At 47.3% G+C, this 25,642-nt stretch overlaps 4 protein-coding genes and 1 long non-coding RNA gene across 23 annotated transcripts in view; all 5 read right to left on the bottom strand.

The window, feature by feature from the left end:
- rfx5 (regulatory factor X, 5) overlaps positions 1 to 4,760 on the bottom strand; it is an 11,252-nt gene extending 6,492 nt beyond the window's left edge. For 7 of the 9 annotated variants that reach the window (XR_009524059.1, XR_009524058.1, XR_009524061.1 and 4 more), the window contains exons 1-6: positions 4,632 to 4,760; positions 3,226 to 3,406; positions 2,407 to 2,440; positions 1,907 to 1,989; positions 786 to 908; positions 152 to 268 (exon numbers count right to left, since the gene is read on the bottom strand). Coding sequence is in view for 3 of the 9 variants with exons in the window: in XM_060043843.1 (XP_059899826.1) it covers positions 152 to 268; positions 786 to 908; positions 1,907 to 1,989; positions 2,407 to 2,440; positions 3,226 to 3,359 (491 nt within the window). In the remaining 6 variants the exon portion in view is untranslated. The other 2 variants (XM_060043844.1, XM_060043845.1) reach the window with 2 other exon arrangements.
- Positions 4,761 to 5,131: 371 nt separating this feature from the next.
- psmb4 (proteasome 20S subunit beta 4) lies at positions 5,132 to 9,928 on the bottom strand. Its single transcript, XM_060044005.1, has 8 exons — positions 9,754 to 9,928; positions 8,848 to 8,974; positions 7,780 to 7,859; positions 7,303 to 7,449; positions 7,140 to 7,221; positions 6,827 to 6,943; positions 5,411 to 5,499; positions 5,132 to 5,275 (listed from the first exon to the last, which is right to left on the bottom strand). Exons 1-8 carry the CDS (start codon positions 9,867 to 9,869, stop codon positions 5,263 to 5,265), a joined length of 771 nt encoding a protein of 256 aa, XP_059899988.1. The 5' UTR covers positions 9,870 to 9,928; the 3' UTR covers positions 5,132 to 5,262.
- A 1,117-nt stretch (positions 9,929 to 11,045) lies between these two features.
- LOC132451440 (saxitoxin and tetrodotoxin-binding protein 1-like) lies at positions 11,046 to 14,869 on the bottom strand. Of its 9 annotated transcripts, XR_009524067.1 has the most exons (7): positions 14,709 to 14,869; positions 14,134 to 14,270; positions 13,881 to 13,960; positions 12,721 to 12,894; positions 11,968 to 12,180; positions 11,594 to 11,933; positions 11,046 to 11,327 (listed from the first exon to the last, which is right to left on the bottom strand). XR_009524067.1 is itself a non-coding variant. In XM_060044012.1 (6 exons), exons 1-5 carry the CDS (start codon positions 14,829 to 14,831, stop codon positions 12,008 to 12,010), a joined length of 687 nt encoding a protein of 228 aa, XP_059899995.1. In that variant the 5' UTR covers positions 14,832 to 14,869; the 3' UTR covers positions 11,046 to 11,933; positions 11,968 to 12,007. The 9 variants fall into 9 exon arrangements, 8 of the variants coding, with proteins under 8 accessions (XP_059899995.1, XP_059899997.1, XP_059899996.1 ...); XM_060044012.1 differs by having other exon boundaries at positions 11,046 to 11,933; XM_060044014.1 differs by having other exon boundaries at positions 11,046 to 11,916.
- A 642-nt stretch (positions 14,870 to 15,511) lies between these two features.
- Positions 15,512 to 17,164, bottom strand: LOC132451468 (uncharacterized). Of its 2 annotated transcripts, XR_009524073.1 has the most exons (3): positions 16,464 to 16,954; positions 16,015 to 16,405; positions 15,512 to 15,888 (listed from the first exon to the last, which is right to left on the bottom strand). It is a non-coding gene; the product is annotated as an uncharacterized LOC132451468 (long non-coding RNA). The 2 variants fall into 2 exon arrangements; XR_009524072.1 differs by having other exon boundaries at positions 16,015 to 17,164.
- A 314-nt stretch (positions 17,165 to 17,478) lies between these two features.
- On the bottom strand, positions 17,479 to 24,458 carry LOC132451444 (saxitoxin and tetrodotoxin-binding protein 1-like). 2 transcript variants are annotated; one of them, XM_060044024.1, is made up of 6 exons: positions 24,306 to 24,448; positions 23,740 to 23,876; positions 23,487 to 23,566; positions 18,846 to 19,013; positions 17,977 to 18,099; positions 17,479 to 17,584 (listed from the first exon to the last, which is right to left on the bottom strand). In XM_060044024.1, exons 1-6 carry the CDS (start codon positions 24,420 to 24,422, stop codon positions 17,541 to 17,543), a joined length of 669 nt encoding a protein of 222 aa, XP_059900007.1. In that variant the 5' UTR covers positions 24,423 to 24,448; the 3' UTR covers positions 17,479 to 17,540. The 2 variants fall into 2 exon arrangements, with proteins under 2 accessions (XP_059900007.1, XP_059900009.1); XM_060044026.1 differs by lacking the exons at positions 17,479 to 17,584; positions 17,977 to 18,099; positions 18,846 to 19,013 and adding exons at positions 20,798 to 20,882; positions 21,662 to 21,784; positions 22,298 to 22,453 and having other exon boundaries at positions 24,306 to 24,458.
- Between the last annotated feature and the right edge of the window lie 1,184 nt (positions 24,459 to 25,642).

Genomic DNA, 25,642 nt, shown 5'->3' with positions numbered 1-25,642 from the left:
AGGCTGAGGGTCTCTCTCTCTCTCTCTCTCTCTCTCTCTCTCTCTCTCTCTCTCTCTCTCTCTCTCTCTCTCTCTCTCTCTCTCTCTCTCTCTCTCTCTCTCTCTCTCTCTCTCTCTCTCTCTCTCTCTCTCTCTCTCTCTCTCAGGATATTTGGACTGCCCTCGGCCGCCTAGCCGGCGGGCCTTGATGTTGGGGAAGATGTCTCTGATGATCTTCCCGAAGTTGGCGGCGCTGAGCGCCCTCTGGTGGAGGTTCTCACAGTAGCGCCTGCAGGGGCACACAACACGTCAGTGTGTAGTGTGTGTTGTGTACCTGTAGGTGTAGTGCAGGGGTTCTCAACGTTTTGACAGCTGAGGGCCAATTTAGGAACCCAAAATTTGGGGGGCTGTGAGGTCTAAATCACGAAACTGAGGTTCATCCTTTCAAAGTAAAGTACAGTCGGAATAAAACTAACAAATGTTACAAGATTTAATTGAAAGCTAGAGAGAGTCGACTTTTGTCTTTATATTTATTTATTTTTGCATAAATTATTATTGATATAATAATAAAAATAAAAATAACCTTTTTTAACTTGCATCTGTGTGTCATTGCGGGCCGCCAGGAATGTTTCTGCGGACCGCCATCAGCCCGCGGGCCGCACTTTGAGTGTGTGTTGTGTAGTGTGTGTTGTGTACCTGAGGGTCTCGTGTGTGTAGTGTGAAGTATGTGTTGTGTAGCGTGTGTTGTGTACCTGTAGGTCTCATGTGTGCGGTGTGTGGTGCAGTGTGTAGTGTGAGGTGTGTACCTGTAGGTCTCGTAGACGTCCTGCTTGGGGAGGCAGGTGTCCGAGTGCTCCTCCAGGTGGGAGCGGATCCAGCAGCAGGTGTGGAGCTGGTCAGCTGTACTGAAGGAGCTGGAGTCCCCCGCACTGCGCACACACACACACACACACACACACACACACACACACACACACACACACACACACACACACACACACACACACACACACACACACACACACACACACACACACACACACACACATTGAGCAGGAGAATGCATAGCAGCAGTTGACGACCTGTGTAGACCAGTACATCTAGACCCCCCAGGACCCGGTTCAGAGGGGTCCTGTATAGACCTGTAGACCTGTATAGACCTGTATAGGTCCATACAGGACCTATACCTATACCTACCTATATATCCTCCATCACCACGCCCCCTCCCGATTCCTCAGGTCCAATTCTGCCAACCTGCTACAAGTCCCACGGACTGAGCGCCGGACTTGGGGTGATCGGGCCTCCCTAGTTGCTGCCCCCACCCTTTGGAATTCACTCCCCTCCCACATCAAAGTCTCTCCAACCCTCTCTTCTTTCAAATCTGCCCTCAAAACATACCTTTTCACACTAGCCTTCCCCACCTAACTCCCACCTTATTCTTCATGTTTAACCTCTGTTTTTCTTTTATTCCTAGTCTGTCTTACATAGTTTTGATAGGGCAATATGTAAAGCGTCTTAGAGTACCATATTAAGCGCTATATACATTTCATTTATTATTATTATTATTATTATTATAGACCTGTATAGACCTGTATAGACCTGTATGGACCTGTATAGACATGTAGACCTGTATAGACCTGTAGACCTGTATAGACCTGTATAGACCTGTATAGACCTGTATGGACCTGTATAGACATGTAGACCTGTATAGACCTGTAGACCTGTATAGACCTGTAGACCTGTATAGACCTGTATAGACCTGTATAGACCTGTAGACCTGTATAGACCTGTAGACCTGTATAGACCTGTAGACCTGTATAGACCTGTATAGACCTGTAGACCTGTATAGACCTGTAGACCTGTAGACCTGTATAGACCTGTAGACCTGTATAGACCTGTAGACCTGTAGACCTGTATAGACCCCTACCTCTTGTCTCCGGGACCCGGTCCAGACGGGAGCTGCAGGTAGAGGTAGAGCTTGTCGTTGTCTGAGAAGCGCTGAACATCATGCTGTGAAAACAATAAATATATTATAGAACACTTATTATATAGAACACATAATATAGTATACATATTATATAGAACATATACGATAGAATACATTATATATAGAACATATATTATAGAATACATTTGATATAGAACATATATTATAGCATAGAAATGATATATGTTACAGAATACATATGATATATATAACAGTATACATAATATAGTATATATATTAGAGTATACTGTACATATTATGGTATATACATTACGCCAAACATATTATAGGATATATATTACAGTATACATATAGTATACCTTTATGTTATATACATTACGGTATACATATTATAGGATATATATTAAAGTATACATATTATGTGGTAAATATTAGTGTAAATCTTATGATATATAGATAGTATAGGACTCTGAACTGACCAGTATGTCCTCCACTTTGCTCTCCACATTCTTGCTGTGAAAGACAAAAGTATTTCATATTATCATAAAATTATATGCATAATACAGATATGAATTATAAGGGTAGTATAGTTGTAGCATAGGCAAGCTGTAGTATAGGATTAGTATAGGCTAGTTGTAGTATAGTTGTAGCATAGGCTAGCTGTAGTATAGCTTTAGTATAGGCTAGTTGTAGTAAGTATAGCTGTAGTAAAGCTGTAGTATATAGTGCATTATACCTGTAGTATAGTTGTAACATAGCTGTGGTATATCTGTAGTATAGTTGTAGCATAGGCTAGTGCTACTGTAGCTGTAGCATATTTGTAGTACATGCTAGTGGTACTATAGCTGTAGTATAGGCTAGTTATAGTATAGCTGTAGTATAGGCTAGCTGTAGTATAGGCTAGTTGTAGTATAGCTGTAGTATAGGCTAGCTTAAGTATAGTTGTAGTATAGGCTAGTTATAGTATAGCTGTAGTATAGGCTAGTTGTAGTATAGTTGTAATATAGGCTAGTTGTAGTATAGTTGAAGTATAGCTGTAGTATAGGCTAGTTGTAGCATAGCTGTAGTATAGGCTAGCTGTAGTATAGTTGTAGTATAGGCTAGTTGTAGTATAGCTGTCATAGTTGTAGCATAGCTGTAGTATAGGCTAGCTGTAGTATAGTTGTAGTATAGGCTAGTTGTAGTATAGCTGTCATAGTTGTAGTATAGCTGTAGTATAGGCTAGCTGTAGTATAGTATAGTTGCAGTATTGTTGTAGTATAGTTGTAGTTTAGGCTAGCTAGTATCTCATGTCTTACGAGATGTTGCTCTTAAGCTTGTGCAGCAGCACGCTAGGCTCCTCCCCCGCATCCAGGTGCCCATCCCCCGTGGAACAAGGCTCCTCCCCTCTCTGAGAGGACTCCTCCCCCTGGAGCACCGGCTGGTCGCTCATCAAGACGCCTCCAGAAGCCTTCAGCGGGGGCTCCTCACCACCGCCATCTGCACGCACACACACACACACACACACACACACACACACACACACACACACACACACACACACACACACACACACACACACACACACACACACACACACACACACACACACACACACACACACACACACACACAAACCCATACAGGAACACACAGGTACACACACAAACAACTCATTTATTAATATGCATACCTATACACAACATAGAAACAGTAATACACATGCATAAAAAACATACACACAGTAAAACACATGTATAAAAAATATACACACACTAGTACACATTATAAACATTTATAGATAACACACACACTAATTCACAGCATACACATTATACAAACACACACACAAACATAAACTAAATGTGCACACACTAAAACACATTATACACAGTTACACACATTATACACCCACTAATGCACATTATACACACTAATACATATTATACACAGACTTAACATGATAAACACACACCTATACACACTAGTACACATCATAGACTGTAATACTGACCTAGTTCATAACAAACACACGAATAGAAAAAATATAAACTAATACAAACAGGAATACATAGCGTTCACGCTAATATCAAACACACACACACACACACACTGCGTGTCATGTGACCGCGGTGCGCAGCGAGCCCGCCCTCCTAGCCCCGCGCGTTAGCTCGGCGCGTTAGCCCCGTGCTAAGCCTTTAGCTCGGTTCATTAGCCCCGTGCTAAGTCGTTAGATCGGCACGTTAGCCCCGCGCTAAATTGTAAGCTTGGCGCTTTAGCCTCGCGCTAAATCGTTTGCTCAAAAATTTAGCAACGTGCTAACTAGTTAGCTCAACATTATAGATACGCGCGCCTTGTCATTAGCTCAGCATGTTAGCACCGTTAGCATCCTCTTAGCCCTGTATCCAGAGCTAGCTTCCTCCCCGTGACCCTTCGCTGCTCGGCGCCAAACCACCCGAACGTAAAGAAGCACATAAAGCGGACATTCCAGACTACTAGTGTTAAATACTAGCTAGCCGTTAGCCTAGCTTACAGCCTATACACTATGAAGCACCGTTATCTGTAGCTAGCAATAGCATGGGCTGAAGCGCCCATACAGCGTGACATTGAGCACGGTTCATCCGGAAAAACCGCCCAGGGTCGTCCTTTAAGGGCGCCGTGAGGGTCGTGGATGTGATGAATTAAAAACACCAAGAATATTATTTTATAAAGAAATACAAAGTACCTGAGCCAAGATACAGCAAAAATTCCGTTTCAGATGTTTTTGTGATTGGACGACTGCGCTCCGTCTGCCTGACGACAGAGCCTGCTCTCCTCCTATTGGTTATAGAGCCGCCGTCTACGTAGATACCCGACGAGGCTACAATTCAATTGGCCGACAATCATTCATTTTTACACCTGCATTATTTTGATTGGACGGGTTCTCCTGGTCTACCCAGTTACAGAGCCCGAGTATTTACCGAAGCAGGTCGACAGCCTCGACACCTTTGTACTCGAGATGCGTAATATGACAAATATTGACTTTGTATTTACCTTACTGTCACTCCTGTGACATTTACAGATTAAAGACTCAAAACATCTTTTAAATGTGGGAAACTGTAAACCTGGATGCCAACCAATAATTAGTCCCATGTATTCCTGGTGTGTGTAGTACTTGGTGTGGTACCTTATAAACTGCAGTACCATGGGTAGTACACAGTGGCTCCAGATTGAGAGGCAACACACTTTTTTGGATTGATAACATTTTTTATTTTTTCCATTTTACAAAAGAGGTTATGAACATGAAGAAGTGAACAGTTGTGTTCCACAGCTGGGGGAGGAGTCCGGGTCATCACATCGCTGAGTCCACGCAGTCCTCATTCAAAGCCACTGCATCAATAGAGAGACACACACACACACACACACACACGTTAATGAATGTGCTTGCTACCTGACTCAGTGTTGGTGGGTGAGTGCGTGTCCTACCTGAGTGTGAATGAGTGAGCGAGTGATGGGTTTTCTTACCTGACCATGTGGGCGATGTCCCAGTTGGTCTCGGAGGACAGGGGTCCAATGATCTCCACACCCTTTTCGGTTACTATGGCGATCTCATGCTGCAACACACACGTCAGACAGAATCAGCGTGTGTGTGTGTGTGTGAGTGATTGAGTGGGATGTGTGTGCGTGCGTGTCTTTGAAGAAAAAAAAGTTAAAGTCCCTTTTCATAAACTAAATAGCAGTCCTTGACCCAGAGAGTCAAGGACTCAAAACCTCATCAACTCTCGTACTGAAGATCCGTCTGGAAGCTTCTAAGACTGAGGAGTGTTGCCTCCCTCGTCCAGGTTCTAAACGCTGGTCTCCTGCTCGGAGGAGCTGCGCCCTCTAGTGGCCGCTGGGAGGTACAGCGCTGCCCATGGACACCGGGACCCCAACGGCGGTCTGTGTACTCGTGGAGTTCAGTAGACCCGTGAGGGGTCCTTCAACGAGGCCTCCTCAGATACAGCAGAGCTTCAGTGGTCTCCTAACACGAGGAGCAGGGGGAGGAGCAAGAAGCAGTGCCTGCTGGGACTTGTAGTGCAGGACAAGGCAGGAGATTTTACATGCAGGGGGGGGGGGGGATCTTGCTGACGCTTTTATCCAAAGCGACGTGCAGCCATTCATTCACAGGCGACCACGCAGGGCGACCGCCAGCTCGTCAGGAGCAGTCAGGGTGAGGGTGTCTCACTGAGGGTCCGAACCAGCAACCGTCAGGTTACAAGCCAGCCTACCTCCCGAGCCACGTGTCGCCTTCACATGTGGAGATGGGGGCTGCGTCCGCAATAGACTCAAGGTTGACCTAGACTCTGCATAACCGCGCCGTCCGTCCGCTCCTACTTGTTGTATGTTTTACATCTTGGCACTTCATGTACGCACTCATTGTACGTCTTATTTAGTTATACTACTTAGTCACGTAGCATCTTATCCACATCTTTGTCGTGTACGGGAAATGGGTTAACCTAGCTCTCTGTGTTATGTACGGGGAATGGGTTAACCTAGCTCTCTGTGTTGTGTACGGGGAATGGGTTAACCTAGCTCTCCATGTTGTGTACGGGGAATGGGTTAACCTAGCTCTCTGTGTTGTGTACGGGGAATGGGTTAACCTAGCTCTCTGTGTCGTGTACGGGGAATGGGTTAACCTAGCTCTCTGTGTTGTGTACGGGGAAGGGGTTAACCTAGCTAACTGTGTTGTGTACGGGGAATGGGTTAACCTAGCTCTCTGTGTTGTGTACGGGGAAGGGGTTAACCTAGTGATGGTTGGTGCTTGACACTTGAATGAACATACTGTACTTCCATGAACATCCTCACTGTACTGACAGATATATAGTCGTTCCTCTTTCTTCTGACTAATGTACTGATGTCGTGCGTCGCCCTGGATGGAGCGCGAGCGAGCCGGGCCCTCACCCTGTTGTAGGAGCGCGCGTCGCGGTAGTACAGGACCTTCAGGCAGCGCTCCACCAGAGCCCGCGCCTCCGCCTGCGTCACCTCCACCTTGTTCTCCAGGAACTCCCTCATCAGGGGCTGCACACACACACACACACACAAATATTACACACACACACATTACATAACACACACAAATATTACACACACAAATAACACAAAAACATACACACAAAATTACATATACACACACACATATTCGCAAACCATAAACACACACACACACAGGACGTTGGCCCCCTGTGTGGCCCCGCCCCCTCACGGTGAAGCTCACCTGGGCCAGGTACGCTCCGAAACCCGTGGCCACGGTCGGTGCCTCATAGGCCACGCCCAGCTTGTCCACGTAACCTAGGAAACTGGAGAAGGGGCGGGGGTTATTCCGGGCCTAACGAGGAGGAGACGGTTGTCGGGGGTGATTGCGTTGCCACGGCACCCACCTCTCCCCCTTGTAGAAGCCCCCGATCACCACCGTGTTCCACAGCGGGTTCATCTTGCTCCGCCGGTTGTACATGACGCGCGTCAGCCACGAGTGGAGCGCCTTGGGGGTGTAGCTGTGGCCGTCGCCTAGCAACTCCTCGTCCACCCTGAGACACGCACACACACACACACACACACCTCGTTACTACACATAGAAGCACCAAGGTGCACCTGCCCCTCAAAGCCTGTTCACAACTAGGTAATGGTGTGCACCTCACCGTGTGCACCTCACCGTGTGCACCTCACCGTGTGCACCTCACCGTGTGCACCTCACCGTGTGCACCTCACCGTGTGCACCTCACCGTGTGCACCTCACCGTGTGCACCTCACTGAACATAAATGCATCAGTGGTCAGTTTAGGGTAGTGGGTGACTGGACCATGCGGTCCAGGACCGGTTTCAGGTACTGGTCTGGGACCAGGGCAGTGGGAGACTTACACCATCTGGTCCAGGACCTGTTTGAGGTACTGGTAGTCTGCGTAGTCCCCGGACGCCCCCAGGATGGTGCTGTCGTTCACCTGGACACAAACACGCCGTCTCACACACAGCTCAACGACTATACACCATCATATCAACTATCTCTTCTTCAGATCTAGCATCCTACCGAGTTACGGCAGAACTGATCCAGCAGTCCTACTGAGTTACGGCAGAACTGATCCAGCAGTCCTACCGAGTTACAGCAGAACCTCTGGAGGGATAACAAATATGAAGCAACAGAAAGTGAAACTCCTGCTCTGTCATTAGGAGTTTCACTTTCTGTTGCTTCACACGAGGACCCGCTGACCCAAGCTTATCCACTGAGGAAGACCCCATGTAGGAGTACGCTTTGGGTTCAGGCCCTGATTGGTCAGACTGGTGGACAGCAGGGATCGGTCAACCTCACGTTCTAGAGCCGCTGCAAGTTGGATAAAGGTTGACTCCTCCTCCTCACAGAAAGGACGGCTTGGCCTGAGCTTTTGGTTATAATAATTTAGTACACGAGTCTCCTCAATGCCGTGGAACGCTCCGTTCACTTGTATGGGCCCTTCTCAATTTCAGGCGGTGAATTATATTTGATAATTCACCGTTGCTAAGTATAATTGACTGCTGTCAAGGAAAATAGTCCGGTAACTTGTCAACCCCAGCGTCTTCGGTTGCTAAGCAACGTCAACGTCTTTGGCAGACTATTTCTCTGCTGATCAACAATATGAATGCTGGTAACAAATAAATTGTAAAAAATGAGACCGTGTGAAGTAAGTATTTTGTTTTGGCAAGGAGCCGTGTAATAAGCGGGATAATGTATAGAACGTCGCCGGTCATTATCGAAATTAAGCCTAATTTTCCTAATTTTCCTAATAATGACCGGTGTTCTATACATAATCCCTTACATAATAATTAATAATTATACATAATATCCAACATCCCGAGGAACACGAGATACAGAGGAGCCGGAGAGACTGGATGAAGACTCCGGTGTCTCCGGCTCCGCTGTAGCTGGAGGTCTTCAGGGATTGGCTTGCTGCTCACCTTCATCAGGCGCGAGACGTTCCTGAAGCGCGCCAGGGAGCCGTAGGAGCCCAGCATGTCCGCCGCGATCACCACGCCGCCCGTGAACTTCACCCCCAGGACAGAGGTCCCCGTCACCATCGGGTTCCTGGAGAGGACAGAAGGGCAGAACATCTCAGGAACACAGCGACACCCAACCAGAGTGGGGAACCAGAGAACATCTGTGGGTTCCTCCAAGCCAACAAGAGTGAGGAACCAGAGAAATTCTAGTGGTTCCTCACAGCCTCACGACCACAGAAGCCGCGGTCTCTGAAGGGACCTGCTCCTCGACGACAGGCAAACCGTACTCAGTTCAACCTTCTAGGGTAGTTCAACCTTCTAGGGTAGTCCCTGCAGGTCATAGATCCACCCTTCTAGGGTGAGCTAAGTACGGTTTACTGCCTGTCGTAGAGGAGCAGGTTCCTCCACCCACCAGAGACCACTTCCCGTCCTCTCCGCCCGTAAGAGATCACGACCCCCTCCACCTGTCAGAGACCACGTCCCCTCCACCCATCAGAGACCACGTCCCGTCCTCTTTACCCATCAGAGACCACGTCCCGTCCTATCCACCCGTCTGACGGTGGCAGGGTGACGGGACGTGAATCAGACCGGCTAGCTAGCTGGGCTAGCCGGAGCCCCGATCCGCTCACTACTCCCTGATCGCCGTCCTACCGAGATGGTTTATAACACGTCAGACCATGCATGGATCTTAGTCAAGGGCTACTTGCTGATTGCTTTAGAATGAGATCGAACACACATGTAACACGACTTGTAGCCCACTAGCTTAGCCCCGCTAGCCTAGCCTCACTAGCCCCCATGATGAGGCAGAATTCCACACAGATCGGCGGTAAAGCTGCGGTCTCCGGAGCGGCGCGGTGGGCTGCTTACAGGGTGTGTCGGACCGGGCCGCAGGAGGGCCCCTGCTGGGACCCGGGGAACGAGTAGAACTGTCCCGGTGTCGGTCCATTCTCCCAGAAGTTTAGCTTCAAGCCGCTGGTCTCCATGTTTGCTAGGTTTGTATTGATACTGAAAGTGCTGTCGGGAGACGCAAGGTATTGTGGGATACTCCTAGAGACACAAATTCTTCTTCCTATTTAAATATAAAGGCAGCCTAGGCAGCAATGAGGCGTGTTGCTGCCCCCACTGTTTTGGAGTCGGTACAATTGAAACTGATAACCCCCCCCCCAAAAAAAAATAAGAAATCTGATAAAAACGTAACTAGAAACCAGGACCTGTAGTGTGCAGAAAATCTACAACTGAAGCCTGGCCCCTGATTGGTCATCAGCATGAGAGAGTGATCTCCCTACTGTTTCTCCTCTCTGCTCATATCTCTGGCAGTGCAGCAAATGTGGCCCAGAGTCATCGCCCACCACCCAGCACACAACCCACCGTGGTGCTGAGACCACCAGGCCTGGTGGTCTCAGATCTATGGTGTCTACACTGAGTAGATCTATGGTGTCTACACTGACTAGATCTATGGCGTCTACACTGAGCAGATCTATAGTGTCTACACTGAGTAGATCGATGGTGTCTACACTGAGTAGATCTATGGTGTCTACACTGAGTAGATCAATGGTGTCTACACTGAGTAGATCTATGGTGTCTACACTGAGTAGATCTATGGCCTGCCTGTGTCTAGAATGAGTAGATCTATGAGATCTAGAGTACATAACTAATAACAATTTACAATAAATATAGTTATACTTATAGATATAGTTCAGGTAGATAGAAGAGACATAGTAGTATCCCTTATATAGTTGCCATAGTCACAGTAGCACTGGGAAAGACTTTAGACTGGGAATGAGTTTAGACTGGGAATGAGTGGAGACTGGGAATGAGTTTAAACCGGAAATGAGTTGAGACTGGGAAAAAGTTTAGATGGGAATGAGTGGAGACGGAATGAGTTTAAACTGGGAATGAGTTTAGACTGGGAATGAGTTTAGACTGGGAATGAGTATAGACTGGGAATGAGTTTAGACTGGGGAGTCCCTGGAGCTGTGATGTCACTCGTCTAAACAAGTTTACGAGTTTCAGTATGAACACACACACACACACACACACACACACACACACACACACACACACACACACACACACACACACACACACACACACACACACACACACACACACACACACACACCAAGCATCAGTTCTGGGCTCAAGAAGAAGAGAAAACATCACTTTGAATAGAGATTTTATTTCTGATTTATTTCGGAGCAGAGAATAGATCTTCAGTTGTCGGTTTCTTCCTGAGACACAACTCTGAGAGAGACAGGAGATCAACATTAGTACTGCATTATACTCTACTGGTACTCTACTGATACTCTACTGTAGGACTAATACTCTACTGGTACTCTACTGGTACTCAACTGTAGGACTGATGCTCTACTGGTACTCTACTGTAGGACTGATGCTCTACGGGTATTCTGCTGGTACTCTCCTGGTACTCTACTGAAACTCTACAGTAGGCCTCACACTACAGTTGGCCTCACTCTACAGTAGGCCTCACCCTATAGTAGGCCTCACTCTACAGTAAGTCTCACTGTACAGTAGGCCTCACTCTACAGTAGGCCTCAATGTACGGTAGGCCTCATTGTACAGTAGGCCTCACTCTACACTAGGCCTCACTCTACAGTAGGCCTCACTCTACGGTAGGCCTCACCGTACAGTAGGCCTCACTCAACAGTAGACCTCACTCTACAGTAGGCCTCACCGTACAGTAGACCTCACTCTACGATAGGCCTGACTCTACAGTAGGCCTCACTCTACGGTAGGCCTCACTCTACGGTAGGCCTCACCATACAGCTGGCCTCACTCTACAGTAGGCCTCACTCTACGGTAGGCCTCACCATACAGTAGGCCTCACTCATCAGTAGGCCTCACTCTAGAGTAGGCCTCACTATACGGTAGGCCTCATTGTACAGCTGGCCTCACTCTACAGTAGGCCTCACTCTACAGTAGGCCTCACTGTTCGCTAGGCCTCGCTCTTCAGTAGGATTCACTCTACAGTAGGCCTCACTCTACAGTAGGCCTCGCTGTACGGTAGGCCTCACTCTACGGAAGGCCTCACTCTATGGTAGGCCTCGCTGTATGGTAGACCTCACTCTACGGTAGGCCTCACTCTACAGTAGGCCTCACTCTACAGTAGGCCTCGCTCTACGGTAGGCCTCGCTGTACGGTAGGCCTCACCTGTTACTCCGTCGTAGCTGTACTCCCCGGTGATTTCTGTCATGTTGAGGCACGCGGCCTGCTGTCTGGTGCTCAGAGGAACCTCCTTCAGAGCCTCCAGGTCCTGGTGCTCCCCCTCCCTCCCTGAGACACACACACACACACACACACACACACACACACACACACACACACACACACACACACACACACACACACACACACACAATTTCATTAGTAAATAAATGGCCCATCTATCTATGTATAAGTGTAGTGTTGTGTACTGTAGTTGAGTGTGTCTCAGTATTGTGTACTGTAGTTGAGTGTGTAACAGTGGTGTGTACTGTAGTTGAGTGTGTATCAGTGTTGTGTGTACTGTAGTTGAGTGTGTATCAGTATTGTGTACTGTAGTTGAGTGTGTATCAGTGTTGTGTACTGTAGTTGAGTGTGTAACAGTGGTGCGTACTGTAGTTGAGTGTGTATCAGTGTTGTGTGTACTGTAGTTGAGTGTGTATCAGTGTTGTGTACTGTAGTTGAGTGTGTATCAGTGTTGTGTTACGGTAGTTGAGTGTGTATCAGTGTTGTGTGTACTGTAGTTGAGTGTGTATCAGTGTTGTGTACTGTAGTTGAGTGTGTATCAGTGTTGTGTTACGGTAGTTGAGTGTGTATCAGTGTTGCGCGTACTGTAGTTCATTACGAACTGGACGGCGGTGGAGTTGCTGTCTGTGGGGTTGTCTCCGCCTCTGTAGTTGAAGGTGAGCCGGTCCTCAGGGCAGGAAGGACAGCTCTGGAACAGAGTGATCAGTCCGAAGCACTCCCGGGGGCTGCCAAGCTCACTCACTGCAGCACAGAGAGGGACTGCGGGTCAACATAGCTAGCGTCACAGCGTGTTAGCGTGTTAGCGTGCCAGCAGGGCCGGCGCTGTACACCTGGGGGCCCTAAGCAGGATCATTTTGGGGCCCTGTATTGCGGTAGTTTTGCAACAGAGAAAATGCAACAGAGAACTGTATGCATTCATAACCCTTACGGTTTATATCCGTACCGCTTTGAACATGATTTGCCACAATTATTTTACTACTTTTTAAGTATACTCACTGAAACTGTCAAAGTGAAGTATTACGCACTTACCACATTTCTACTGTTACCAGACTTTTAACGTTCCTGCTCGCTATGGGAAAGGGGGGCGCAAAACTCAATCTCACCCAGGGCTACCAAAGGGCTAGAACCGGCCCTGGGGGGGAGAGCGGGAGAGAGGCGATGTCGGACAAAGGTAGCGAGCTTCGTTTAGCTTCGTCATGTACCGTATCGTCATCGTTAAAGACGCCCCAACAGCAGGACAGCGAACGCAGCAACCATGACTCCGCTGGGTCTCAGACTTCTGCTGCCGGCGGCCCGAGGTCTTAGTCCCACAATTGTTTTCTTAAACTAATATGAGCTGTATGTTTATAATGTTTACTTTCTTGTTAAGTAAATTGCTTTGTATATAAAAAAAAAAAGAAAAAAAAGAGAAGAAGGCCTATAGATAAAAAAAAAAATACAGCGCTCCTTGGGGCCCCCGGGTCGGGGCCCCTAAGCAGTCGCTTAGTTCGCATATAGGGAGGGCCGGCACTGCATGTGAGGACCTCAGCTAGCATTGTAGCCTGTTAGTATGTTAACATGTAAGGACGTCAGCTAGCGTCACAGCATGTTATCGTGTGCTAGCTAACATGAACTTGCTAGCCCATCGTCTTGAGGCCCAGAGGAACAGGGCTCGACCTGTAATGCTTCACAGCATGCTACATCACGCCTGCTAGGACCTTGGCCTGCTAGATATTTATTATTGATGACGTTGATGGGGAACTTACCCAGAGTGTGGAGCCTCAGAGTGAGGTTGGCGTCGTCCGTAATGTTGCCCATGATGCGGAACCGGTTACATGGCTCATTGCTGGAGGTGCAGACACACGTTTCAGAGAGGACCACACCCAACGCTAGGCTAATCACCCCCCACCCCCGGATAAGACCCTCCATATAATCACACCCCTCTCCATAACCACACCCCCTCCACATGGCCACGCCCCTACACATAGCCACGCCCACTCTGACCTCCCTCCAGCTCACCCCAACCCGTTCCTCTCCATGTAGGTGAAGGAGCTGTTGTCCTCCGACAGCGAGAGCTCCATGAAGGAGCTGGCGGGCAGAGGCAGACCCGTCTTCCTATCTGTCACGACACCTACCAGAACCCAGGAGCCCAACGCCTGGAGCCACACGGAGAACCACACAGAGTACAAGTAGTTCATGGAGAACGTGGAGAAAATATAGAATGAAGAGAACATGTAGAACATGTAGAACGTGTAGAAGGCGATACAGGTAAAATTAATCAGCCCTTCTAGGATCTGGGTCTCACTAGGACACAGATCCAGACGTTATCTATTGGTTTTTACCTTTGTCAACATTAACTCTTTATTGATTTTTTTAATTAAAAAAACAATAATTTAGAGAGCTTTCCGCGTGAATTCCTACACACACTGACTAGACTATACGAGTTATCCCTATGATATACATATACAATATAGGCATCTATTGATAATAATTGTATGACTTCATATATGCACACTATACGATTTATCACTGTACACTGTATAGTAGATCAACGATAGTGACCTATAGTTGCTATGGTAACCACTGAGACTGACCTTGTCTGCTTGGTCCCTGCGGAGCGGGGTGATGACATCATCACAGCTGGGGGCGGCGGGGACGTCGGCGGCGGCGGCGGCGGCCAGCAGCCCCAACAGAAGGACAGCGAACACAGCAGCCATGACTCCTCTGGATCTCAGACCTCTGCTGCCGGCGGCCCGAGGCTTTATAGCCTCAGCGTCGCCCTGGGGGGGGGCGGGGGGGGGGGGGGGGCGTCACCGCAGAGGATCCAGCCTCCGATAGGGAGGTCAGAGACCCCAGAACAAAGAGCCCTCTTACATTTAGGAATCGGGGAAGAATTATCAGGCGGTATATATAGGGTTCTAGCTCTCAGGAGGTATATATAGGGTTCTAGCTCTCAGGAGGTATATATAGGGTTCTAGCTATCAGGAGGTTTATACGCTGGTTCCAGAGTTATCGAGAGGTATATACGCTGGTTCTAGTTCTCAGGAGGTATAAAAGATGGTTATAGATATATCAGGAGGTTTATACATGGTTCTAACTATCAGGAGGTATACTTGTGGTTCTAGTTTCAAGAGATATATACAGTGGTTCTAGAGTTATCAGGAGGCATATAGGATGGATGTAGATTGATCAGGATGTATATACGGTGGTTCTAGATTCATCAGGAGTTATATATGTGGTTCTAAAGTTATCAGGAGGTATATACGTGGTTCCATTTATCAAGACGTATATACATGGTTCTAGTTATTAGGAGGTATATACATGGTTCTAGTTATTAGGAGGTATACACATGGTTCTAGAGTTAGCAGAAGTTATTTACGTTGCTCTAGAGTTACATGGAGGTATCCTGTTACAAGCAACAAACTATCAGGCCTGATCCAAGAAACTACTAAACTACCCATCTTCAACCAACCAACAAACTACTGACCTACCCACCCTGAACCAACCAACATACTACTGACCTACCCACCCTGAACCAACCAACATACTACTGACCTACCCACCCTGAACCAACCAACAAACTACTAACCAACCCACCCTGAACCAACAAACCTCTAACCTACCTATCCTGTAACAAGCAACTAACCACCCATCCAGAAGCAACAACAATCTACTAAACTACCCATCCTGAAACAACCACAAACTACTAACCTACCCACCTCGAACCAACAAACTACTGACCTACCCATCCTGAACCAATAACAAACTACTGACCTACCCATCCTGAACCAACAAACTACTGACCTACCCATCCTGAACCAACAAACTACTGACCTACCCATCCTGAACCAATAACAAACTACTGACCTACCCATCCTGAAACAACCACAAACTACTAACCTACCAATTCAAAACTCCTTACCACCACAAACTGAGAATGTTGATATTTAAAATGGTAAAATCAAAATATCAAAGCAGCCGGCTGTTATTGTGAGGCGATAAAACCTTGGGACAAATGTTGACACCCACTCACACACTCACTGTGTAAACCTTACAAGGTCCATGTTGTGTTGTCCGGAGACGTGTGTTTACCCGGTGTGACGCAGTGTTGAACCGCTCAGAATAAACCACTCCGTTTATTTATACAGTTTATTTACAGTCCTTGGTTTACAGGGGCCTGATGATTATCAGAGATATGAAACTAGTATCAGTCATCAATAGACACTAAAAAACATTTGGACTGAGGACCTAGCATGATACCAGGATAACACTCCGCCTCGTCCAATCAGACCTCTCCTCCTCCACCTTGTTCAATCAGACCTCTCCTCCTCCTCCTTGTCCAATCAGACCTCCCCTCCTCCTGTTCCAATCATACCTACCCTCCTCCAACTTCTCTTTGTCCAATCAGACCTCCTCGTCCAATCAGAGCTCCCCTTCTCCTTCTCCTCGTCCAATCTGAGCTCCCCTCCCTCTTCCTCCCTCGTCTTCCATTGGATCTTTCTGCTCGAGAGCTGGCTAGCTTACATGCTAACAATCTTACACACTTATGCTGCTATCCATTTGGATGGTACGCTGGTACGAACGACCAGCTTCAGCGAGAACGTGACGTATTTCCCTTGCTCCAGCCTTCCAGTTTGCCATTTGTGTTTCTGTCGAGCCACGAGGGGGAGTAGTAGCAGGCTAGTCATCATTAGCAACATAGCCTCTTTAGCAAACCAGCTTCAAAACAAAACTTTACATTGAATTGCACGCAAAGCAAGACCGTGCAATGCATATATTGGTGACCGGATTAAAGCAGCAATGAAATCAAGTGTGTAAGAGGTTATAAAAACAACATTAAAACCACCAACGTGGTACAAATAGAAAGAAAATACATCTCATCCCTCATTAACTATGGGCGCAGCCATCTTCTTTGCGAGTTGTACAGCTCTGCTCGCTCTACTTTGAAAGCGACGAGATACTACGACCAAAAGGGGGCGCGCCTCAGTGAAATGCCGCAAGAAAGCTGGGAGATTTGCGACTTTACCACTTCGTAAATCCAAATGGATAGCAGCATTAATCAAGATGCTTTGAGGCTAGCAAGCAGACGGCTAGCTGACAGTTTAAGGGCCCCTATGTTACCACCAGGTGTGAAGCTGAGCCTTAGTGACATCACAAGTGGGCGTGCCCATCTAGATTCATGCTGCTGTCAGTCTAGCAACCTACCCAGTGGACCGTAGTAAATGCTGTAGATCTATCTGGCATACATCTAGGTGGAAACACCCACTTGTGATGTCACTAAAACGCAGGAAAAGGCAGAAGTTCAACAGTCATCAATACACAACAAGCATCAGTTCTGGGCTCATGAAGAAGAGAAAACATCACTTTGATTAGAGATTTTATTTCTGATATATTTCGGAGCAGAGAATAGATCTTCAGTTGTCGGTTTATTCGTCTGGTTTCAGCACCAGCACCTTCCTGGGACACGGCTCTGAGAGGGACAGGAGATCAACATCAGTACTGCAGTATACTCTACTGGTACTCTACTGGTACTGTACTGTAGGGCTAATGCTCTTCTGGTACTCTACTGTAGGACTAATACTCTACTGGTACTATACTGGTACTGTACTGGTACTCTACTGTAGGTCTAATACTCTACTGGTACTCTACTGCAGGTCTAATGCTCTACTGGTGCTCTACTGGTACTGGTACTGTAGGACTAATACTCTACGGCACTCTAATGTTACTCTACAGTAGGCCTCACTATACGGTAGGCCTCACTCTACCGTAGGCCTCACTGTTCGCTAGGCCTCGCTCTTCAGTAGGCTTCACTATACAGTAGGCATCACTCTACATAAGGCCTCGCTCTATGGTAGGCCTCACCTGAGACTCCGTCGTAGCTGTCCTCCCCGGTGATTTCTGTCATGTTGAGGCACGCGGCCTGCTGTCTGGTACTCAGAGGAACCTCCTTCAGAGCCTCCAGGTCCTGGTGCTTCCCCTCCCTCCCTGAGTCACACACACACACACACACACACACACACACACACACACACACACACACACACACACACACACACACACACACACGATTTCATTAGCAAATTAATTACCGCAGTTGAGTGGTTCAGTGTGTATCAGTCTTGTGTACTGTAGTTGAATGTGTATCAGTGTTGTGTACTGTAGTTGAGTGTCTATCAGTGGTGTGTACTGTAGTTGAGTGTGTATCAGTGTTGTGTACTGTAGTTGAGTGTGTAACAGTGGTGTGTACTGTAGTTGAGTGTGTATCAGTGTTGTGTACTGTAGTTGAGTGTGTATCAGTGTTGTGTACTGTAGTTGAGTGTGTAACAGTGGTGTGTACTGTAGTTGAGTGTGTAACAGTGGTGTGTACTGTAGTTGAGTGTGTATCAGTGTTGTGTACTGTAGTTGAGTGTGTATCAGTGTTGTGTACTGTAGTTGAGTGTGTAACAGTGGTGTGTACTGTAGTTGAGTGTGTAACAGTGGTGTGTACTGTAGTTGAGTGTGTATCAGTATTGTGTACTGTAGTTGAGTGTGTATCAGTGTTGTGTACTGTAGTTGAGTGTGTAACAGTGGTGTGTACTGTAGTTGAGTGTGTAACAGTGGTGTGTACTGTAGTTGAGTGTGTATCAGTATTGTGTACTGTAGTTGAGTGTGTATCAGTGTTGTGTACTGTAGTTGAGTGTGTCTCAGTGTTGTGTGTACTGTAGTTGAGTGTGTATCAGTGTTGCGCGTACTGTAGTTCATTATGAACTGGACGGCGGGGGAGTTGCTGTCTGTGGGGTTGTCTACGCCTCTGTAGTAGGAGGTGAGCCGGTCCTCAGGGCAGGAAGGACAGCTCTGGAACAGAGTGATCTGTCCGAAGACCTCTTGAGGGGTGGTCTCCACGCCGCCAAGCCCCAAATCTTTCCGGAAGTAGAAGACATTCGGATACTACTCGCTTACCTAAACTCGCTTACTAAGTTCTCGCTTACTCAATTTGACGTCATAGTTAGTAGGAGTAGTAAGCAAGTACGCGGTTTCGAACACACCCGATGCCTCATGAAACGTCAAAGCCTCAAAGCCAGATGAACCACCAAAGTGGTTCGTGCTCGAAGCTTCAAATGAGTACGCTAGGAACATCTAGTGGTGAATGAAATTATGACAACCCAACCCAAAATGTGATTTTTGCTTCGTGTGCCGATACAACATTAAATCATTTGAGAATTGAAGTCATTTCAGTGATACATGTGTGTGAGTGTGACATTCATAAAATGGCACAGAGCTCATGCTAGAAAATAAATCATTTGGCAAATGTGTGTCTTAACAGACGCTTTTATCCAATGCGACTTACATCGGTAAATACACACATTGACACACCGACGGCAGAGTCAACCTACTGGTTACAGGTCAACTGCTTTACCACCTGAGCTAAGCCGAACCACACTGCATGATAACTGAGAAGGACTCATTAATTTAATAGCCATTAAAGTGTTCGGACAGTGGTTATTGATTTTTTTTGGCAGAATGATAGAACTGATTTTGTAAAAGGGGAAATGTGGATGAGATGTGGGGGACAGTGTTTTGTGTAACTTTGGAGGGAGGTGCAGGGGGGGTAATGTTTCACGTAGCTCCCTACGTGATGTTTACACAATGTGTGATGTTTCGATTGATACTACAGAAAATGCAATGCTCAAACTACTACGATCACAGACTAGTGGTATATTGAATATACCACAAGGTTGTGATCGTATACGGGACATCTTTATAGTCGAAATCTCCCGCCAATACTGAACCCATATTTCGAAGCAGAAGCCCGAGGCGAAGCCTCGAACGTCACACCCTACGTCATTTTGCCAACGTGAATCCTACTCGAAGCGGAGCTTCGCTGGGGGAGGAGCCGAGATACTCGACACACGCCTCGATGCCTCGACGCAAAACGTAACATCACTGCTGAGTAGATCTATGGTGTCTACACTGAGCAGATCTATAGTGTCTACACTGAGTAGATCGATGGTGTCTACACTGAGTAGATCTATGGTGTCTACACTGAGTAGATCAATGGTGTCTACACTGAGCAGATCTATAGTGTCTACACTGAGTAGATCGATGGTGTCTACACTGAGTAGATCTATGGTGTCTACACTGAGTAGATCTATGGCCTGCCTGTGTCTAGAATGAGTAGATCTATGAGATCTAGAGTACTTATAACTAATAACAATTTACAATAAATATAGTTATACTTATAGATATAGTTCAGGTAGATAGAAGAGACATAGTAGTATCCCTTATATAGTTGCCATAGTTACAGTAGCACTGGGAAAGACTTTAGACTGGGAATGAGTTTAGACTGGGAATGAGTGGAGACTGGGAATGAGTTTAAACCGGAAATGAGTTGAGACTGGGAAAAAGTTTAGATGGGAATGAGTGGAGACGGAATGAGTTTAAACTGGGAATGAGTTTAGACTGGGAATGAGTTTAGACTGGGAATGAGTTTAGACTGGGAATGAGTTTAGACTGGGAATGAGTTTAGCCTGGGGAGTCCCTGGAGCTGTGATGTCACTCGTCTAAACAAGTTTACGAGTTTCAGTATGAACACACACACACACACACACACACACACACACACACACACACACACACACACACACACACACACACACACACACACACCAAGCATCAGTTCTGGGCTCAAGAAGAAGAGAAAACATCACTTTGAATAGAGATTTTATTTCTGATTTATTTCGGAGCAGAGAATAGATCTTCAGTTGTCGGTTTCTTCCTGAGACACAACTCTGAGAGAGACAGGAGATCAACATTAGTACTGCATTATACTCTACTGGTACTCTACTGTAGGACTGATGCTCTACGGGTATTCTCCTGGTACTCTACTGAAACTCTACAGTAGGCCTCACACTACAGTCGGCCTCACTCTACAGTAGGCCTCACCCTATAGTAGGCCTCACTCTACAGTAAGTCTCACTGTACAGTAGGCCTCACTCTACAGTAGGCCTCAATGTACGGTAGGCCTCATTGTACAGTAGGCCTCACCCTACACTAGGCCTCTCTACAGTAGGCCTCACTACGGTAGGCCTCACCGTACAGTAGGCCTCACTCAACAGTAGGCCTCACTCTACAGTAGGCCTCACCGTACAGTAGACCTCACTCTACGATAGGCCTGACTCTACAGTAGGCCTCACTCTACGGTAGGCCTCACTCTACGGTAGGCCTCACCATACAGCTGGCCTCACTCTACAGTAGGCCTCACTCTACGGTAGGCCTCACCATACAGTAGGCCTCACTCATCAGTAGGCCTCACTCTAGAGTAGGCCTCACTATACGGTAGGCCTCATTGTACAGCTGGCCTCACTCTACAGTAGGCCTCACTGTTCGCTAGGCCTCGCTCTTCAGTAGGATTCACTCTACAGTAGGCCTCACTCTACAGTAGGCCTCGCTGTACGGTAGGCCTCACTCTACGGAAGGCCTCACTCTATGGTAGGCCTCGCTGTACGGTAGGCCTCACTCTACAGTAGGCCTCGCTCTACGGTAGGCCTCGCTGTACGGTAGGCCTCACCTGTGACTCCGTCGTAGCTGTACTCCCCGGTGATTTCTGTCATGTTGAGGCACGCGGCCTGCTGTCTGGTGCTCAGAGGAACCTCCTTCAGAGCCTCCAGGTCCTGGTGGTCCCCCTCCCTCCCTGAGACACACACACACACACACACACACACACACACACACACACACACACACACACACACACACACACACACACACACACACACACAATTTCATTAGTAAATGAATGACCCATCTATCTATGTATAAGTGTAGTGTTGTGTACTGTAGTTGAGTGTGTAACAGTGGTGTGTACTGTAGTTGAGTGTGTCTCAGTATTGTGTACTGTAGTTGAGTGTGTATCAGTGTTGTGTACTGTAGTTGAGTGTGTAACAGTGGTGTGTACTGTAGTTGAGTGTGTAACAGTGGTGTGTACTGTAGTTGAGTGTGTAACAGTGGTGCGTACTGTAGTTGAGTGTGTATCAGTGTTGTGTGTACTGTAGTTGAGTGTGTATCAGTGTTGTGTGTACTGTAGTTGAGTGTGTATCAGTGGTGTGTACTGTAGTTGAGTGTGTATCAGTGTTGTGTTACGGTAGTTGAGTGTGTATCAGTGTTGTGTGTACTGTAGTTGAGTGTGTATCAGTGTTGCGCGTACTGTAGTTCATTACGAACTGGACGGCGGGGGAGTTGCTGTCTGTGGGGTTGTCTCCGCCTCTGTAGTTGAAGGTGAGCCGGTCCTCAGGGCAGGAAGGACAGCTCTGGAACAGAGTGATCAGTCCGAAGCACTCCCGGGGGCTGCCAAGCTCACTCACTGCAGCACAGAGAGGGACTGCGGGTCGACATAGCTAGCGTCACAGCGTGTTAGCGTGTTAGCGTGCCAGCAGGGCCGGCGCTGTACACCTGGGGGCCCTAAGCAGGATCATTTTGGGGCCCTGTATTGCGGTAGTTTTGCCACAGAGAACATGCAACTGTATGCATTCATAACCCTTACGGTTTTTATCCGTACCTCTTTGAACATGATTTGCCGCAATTATTTTACTACTTTTTAAGTAAACTCACTGAAACAGTCAAAGTAAAGTATTACGCACTTACCACATTTCTACTGTCACCAGACTTTTAACGTTCCTGCTCGTGATGGGAAAGGGGGGCGCAAAACTCAATCTCACCTAGGGCTACCAAAGGGCTAGAACCGGCCCTGGGGGGGAGAGCGGGAGAGAGGCGATGTCGGACAAAGGTAGCGAGCTTCGTTTAGCTTCGTCATGTACCGTATCGTCATCGTTAAAGACGCCCCAACAGCAGGACAGCGAACACAGCAACCATGACTCCGCTGGGTCTCAGACTTCTGCTGCCGGCGGCCCGAGGTCTTAGTCCCACAATTGTTTTCTTAAACTAATATGAGCTGTATGTTTATAATGTTTACTTTCTTGTTAAGTAAATTGCTTTGTATATAAAAAAAAAAAGAAAAAAAAGAGAAGAAGGCCTATAGATAAAAAAAAAAATACAGCGCTCCTTGGGGCCCCCGGGTCGGGGCCCCTAAGCAGTCGCTTAGTTCGCATATAGGGAGGGCCGGCACTGCATGTGAGGACCTCAGCTAGCATTGTAGCCTGTTAGTATGTTAACATGTAAGGACGTCAGATAGCGTGTCAGCGTGTTAGCATGTGAGGACCTCAGCTAGCGTCACAGCATGTTATCGTGTGCTAGCTAACATGAACTTGCTAGCCCATCGTCTTGAGGCCCAGAGGAACAGGGCTCGACCTGTAATGCTTCACAGCATGCTACATCACGCCTGCTAGGACCTTGGCCTGCTAGCTATTTATTATTGATGATGTTGATGGGGAACTTACCCATAGTGTGGAGCCTCAGAGTGAGGTTGGCGTCGTCCGTAATGTTGCCCATGATGCGGAACCGGTTACATGGCTCATTGCTGGAGGTGCAGACACACGTTTCAGAGAGGACCACACCCAACGCTAGGCTAATCACCCCCCACCCCCGGATAAGACCCTCCATATAATCACACCCCTCTCCATAACCACACCCCCTCCACATGGCCACGCCCCTACACATAGCCACGCCCACTCTGACCTCCCTCCAGCTCACCCCAACCCGTTCCACTCCATGTAGGTGAAGGAGCTGTTGTCCTCCGACAGCGAGAGCTCCATGAAGGAGCTGGCGGGCAGAGGCAGACCCATCTTCCTATCTGTCACGACACCTACCAGAACCCAGGAGCCCAACGTCTGGAGCCACACGGAGAACCACACAGAGTACAAGTAGTTCATGGAGAACGTGGAGAAAATATAGAATGAAGAGAACATGTAGAAAGTGTAGAAGGCGATACAGGTAAAATTAATCAGCCCTTCTAGGATCTGGGTCTCACTAGGACACAGATCCAGACGTTATCTATTGGTTTTTACCTTTGTCAACATTAACTCTTTATTGATTTTTTTAATTAAAAAAACAATAATTTAGAGAGCTTTCCGCGTGAATTCCTACACACACTGACTAGACTATACGAGTTATCCCTATGATATACATATACAATATAGGCATCTATTGATAATAATTGTATGACTTCATATATGCACACTATACGATTTATCACTGTACATTGTATAGTAGATGAACTACAGTCGCCTATAGTTGCTATGGTAACCACTGAGACTGACCTTGTCTGCTTGGTCCCTGCGGAGCGGGGTGATGACATCATCACAGCTGGGGGCGGCGGGGACGTCGGCGGCGGCGGCAAGCAGCCCCAACAGAAGGACAGCGAACACAGCAGCCATGACTCCTCTGGATCTCAGACCTCTGCTGCCGGCGGCCCGAGGCTTTATAGCCTCAGCGTCGCCCTGGGGGGGGGCGGGGGGGGGGGGGGGGCGTCACCGCAGAGGATCCAGCCTCCGATAGGGAGGTCAGAGACCCCAGAACAAAGAGCCCTCTTACATTTAGGAATCGGGGAAGAATTATCAGGCGGTATATATAGGGTTCTAGCTCTCAGGAGGTATATACGCTGGTTCCAGAGTTATCGAGAGGTATATACGGTGGTTCTAGTTCTCAGGAGGTATAAAAGATGGTTATAGATATATCAGGAGGTTTATACGGTGGTTCTAACTATCAGGAGGTATACTTGTGGTTCAAGTTTCAAGAGATATATACAGTGGTTCTAGAGTTATCAGGAGGCATATAGGATGGATGTAGATTGATCAGGATGTATATACGGTGGTTCTAGATTCTTCAGGAGTTACATATGTGGTTCTAAAGTTATCAGGAGGTATATACGTGGTTCCATTTATCAAGACGTATATACATGGTTCTAGTTATTAGGAGGTATACACATGGTTCTAGTTATTAGGAGGTATACACATGGTTCTAGAGTTAGCAGAAGTTATTTACGTTGCTCTAGAGTTATTAGGAGGTATACACATGGTTCTAGTTATTAGGAGGTATATACATGGTTCTAGAGTTAGCAGAAGTTATTTACGTTGCTCTAGAGTTATAAGGAGGTATCCTGTTACAAGCAACAAACTATCAGGCCTGATCCAACAAACGACTAAACTACCCATCTTCAACCAACCAACAAACTACTGACCTACCCACCCTGAACCAACCAACATACTACTGACCTACCCACCCTGAACCAACCAACATACTACTGACCTACCCACCCTGAACCAACCAACATACTACTAACCTTACCATCCTGAAACAACCAACAAACTACTAACCAACCCACCCTGAACCAACCAACAAACTACTGACCTACCCATCCTGAACCAACCAACATACTACTGACCTACCCATCCTGAACCAACCAACAAACTACTGACCTACCCATCCTGAACCAACCAACATACTACTAACCTAACCATTCTGAAACAACCAACAAACTACTAACCAACCCACCCTGAACCAACAAACCGCTAACCTACCTATCCTGTAACAAGCAACTAACCACCCATCCAGAAGCAACAACAATCTACTGACCTACCCATCCTGAAACAACCAC

The sequence above is a fragment of the Gadus macrocephalus genome, chromosome 22 (genome assembly GCF_031168955.1).
Source record: "Gadus macrocephalus chromosome 22, ASM3116895v1".
In the NCBI taxonomy this organism is placed as follows: Eukaryota; Metazoa; Chordata; class Actinopteri; order Gadiformes; family Gadidae; genus Gadus; species Gadus macrocephalus.
Note: the sequence above shows the minus strand (reverse complement) of the source record. Positions and strands in the feature narration are given on the sequence as shown.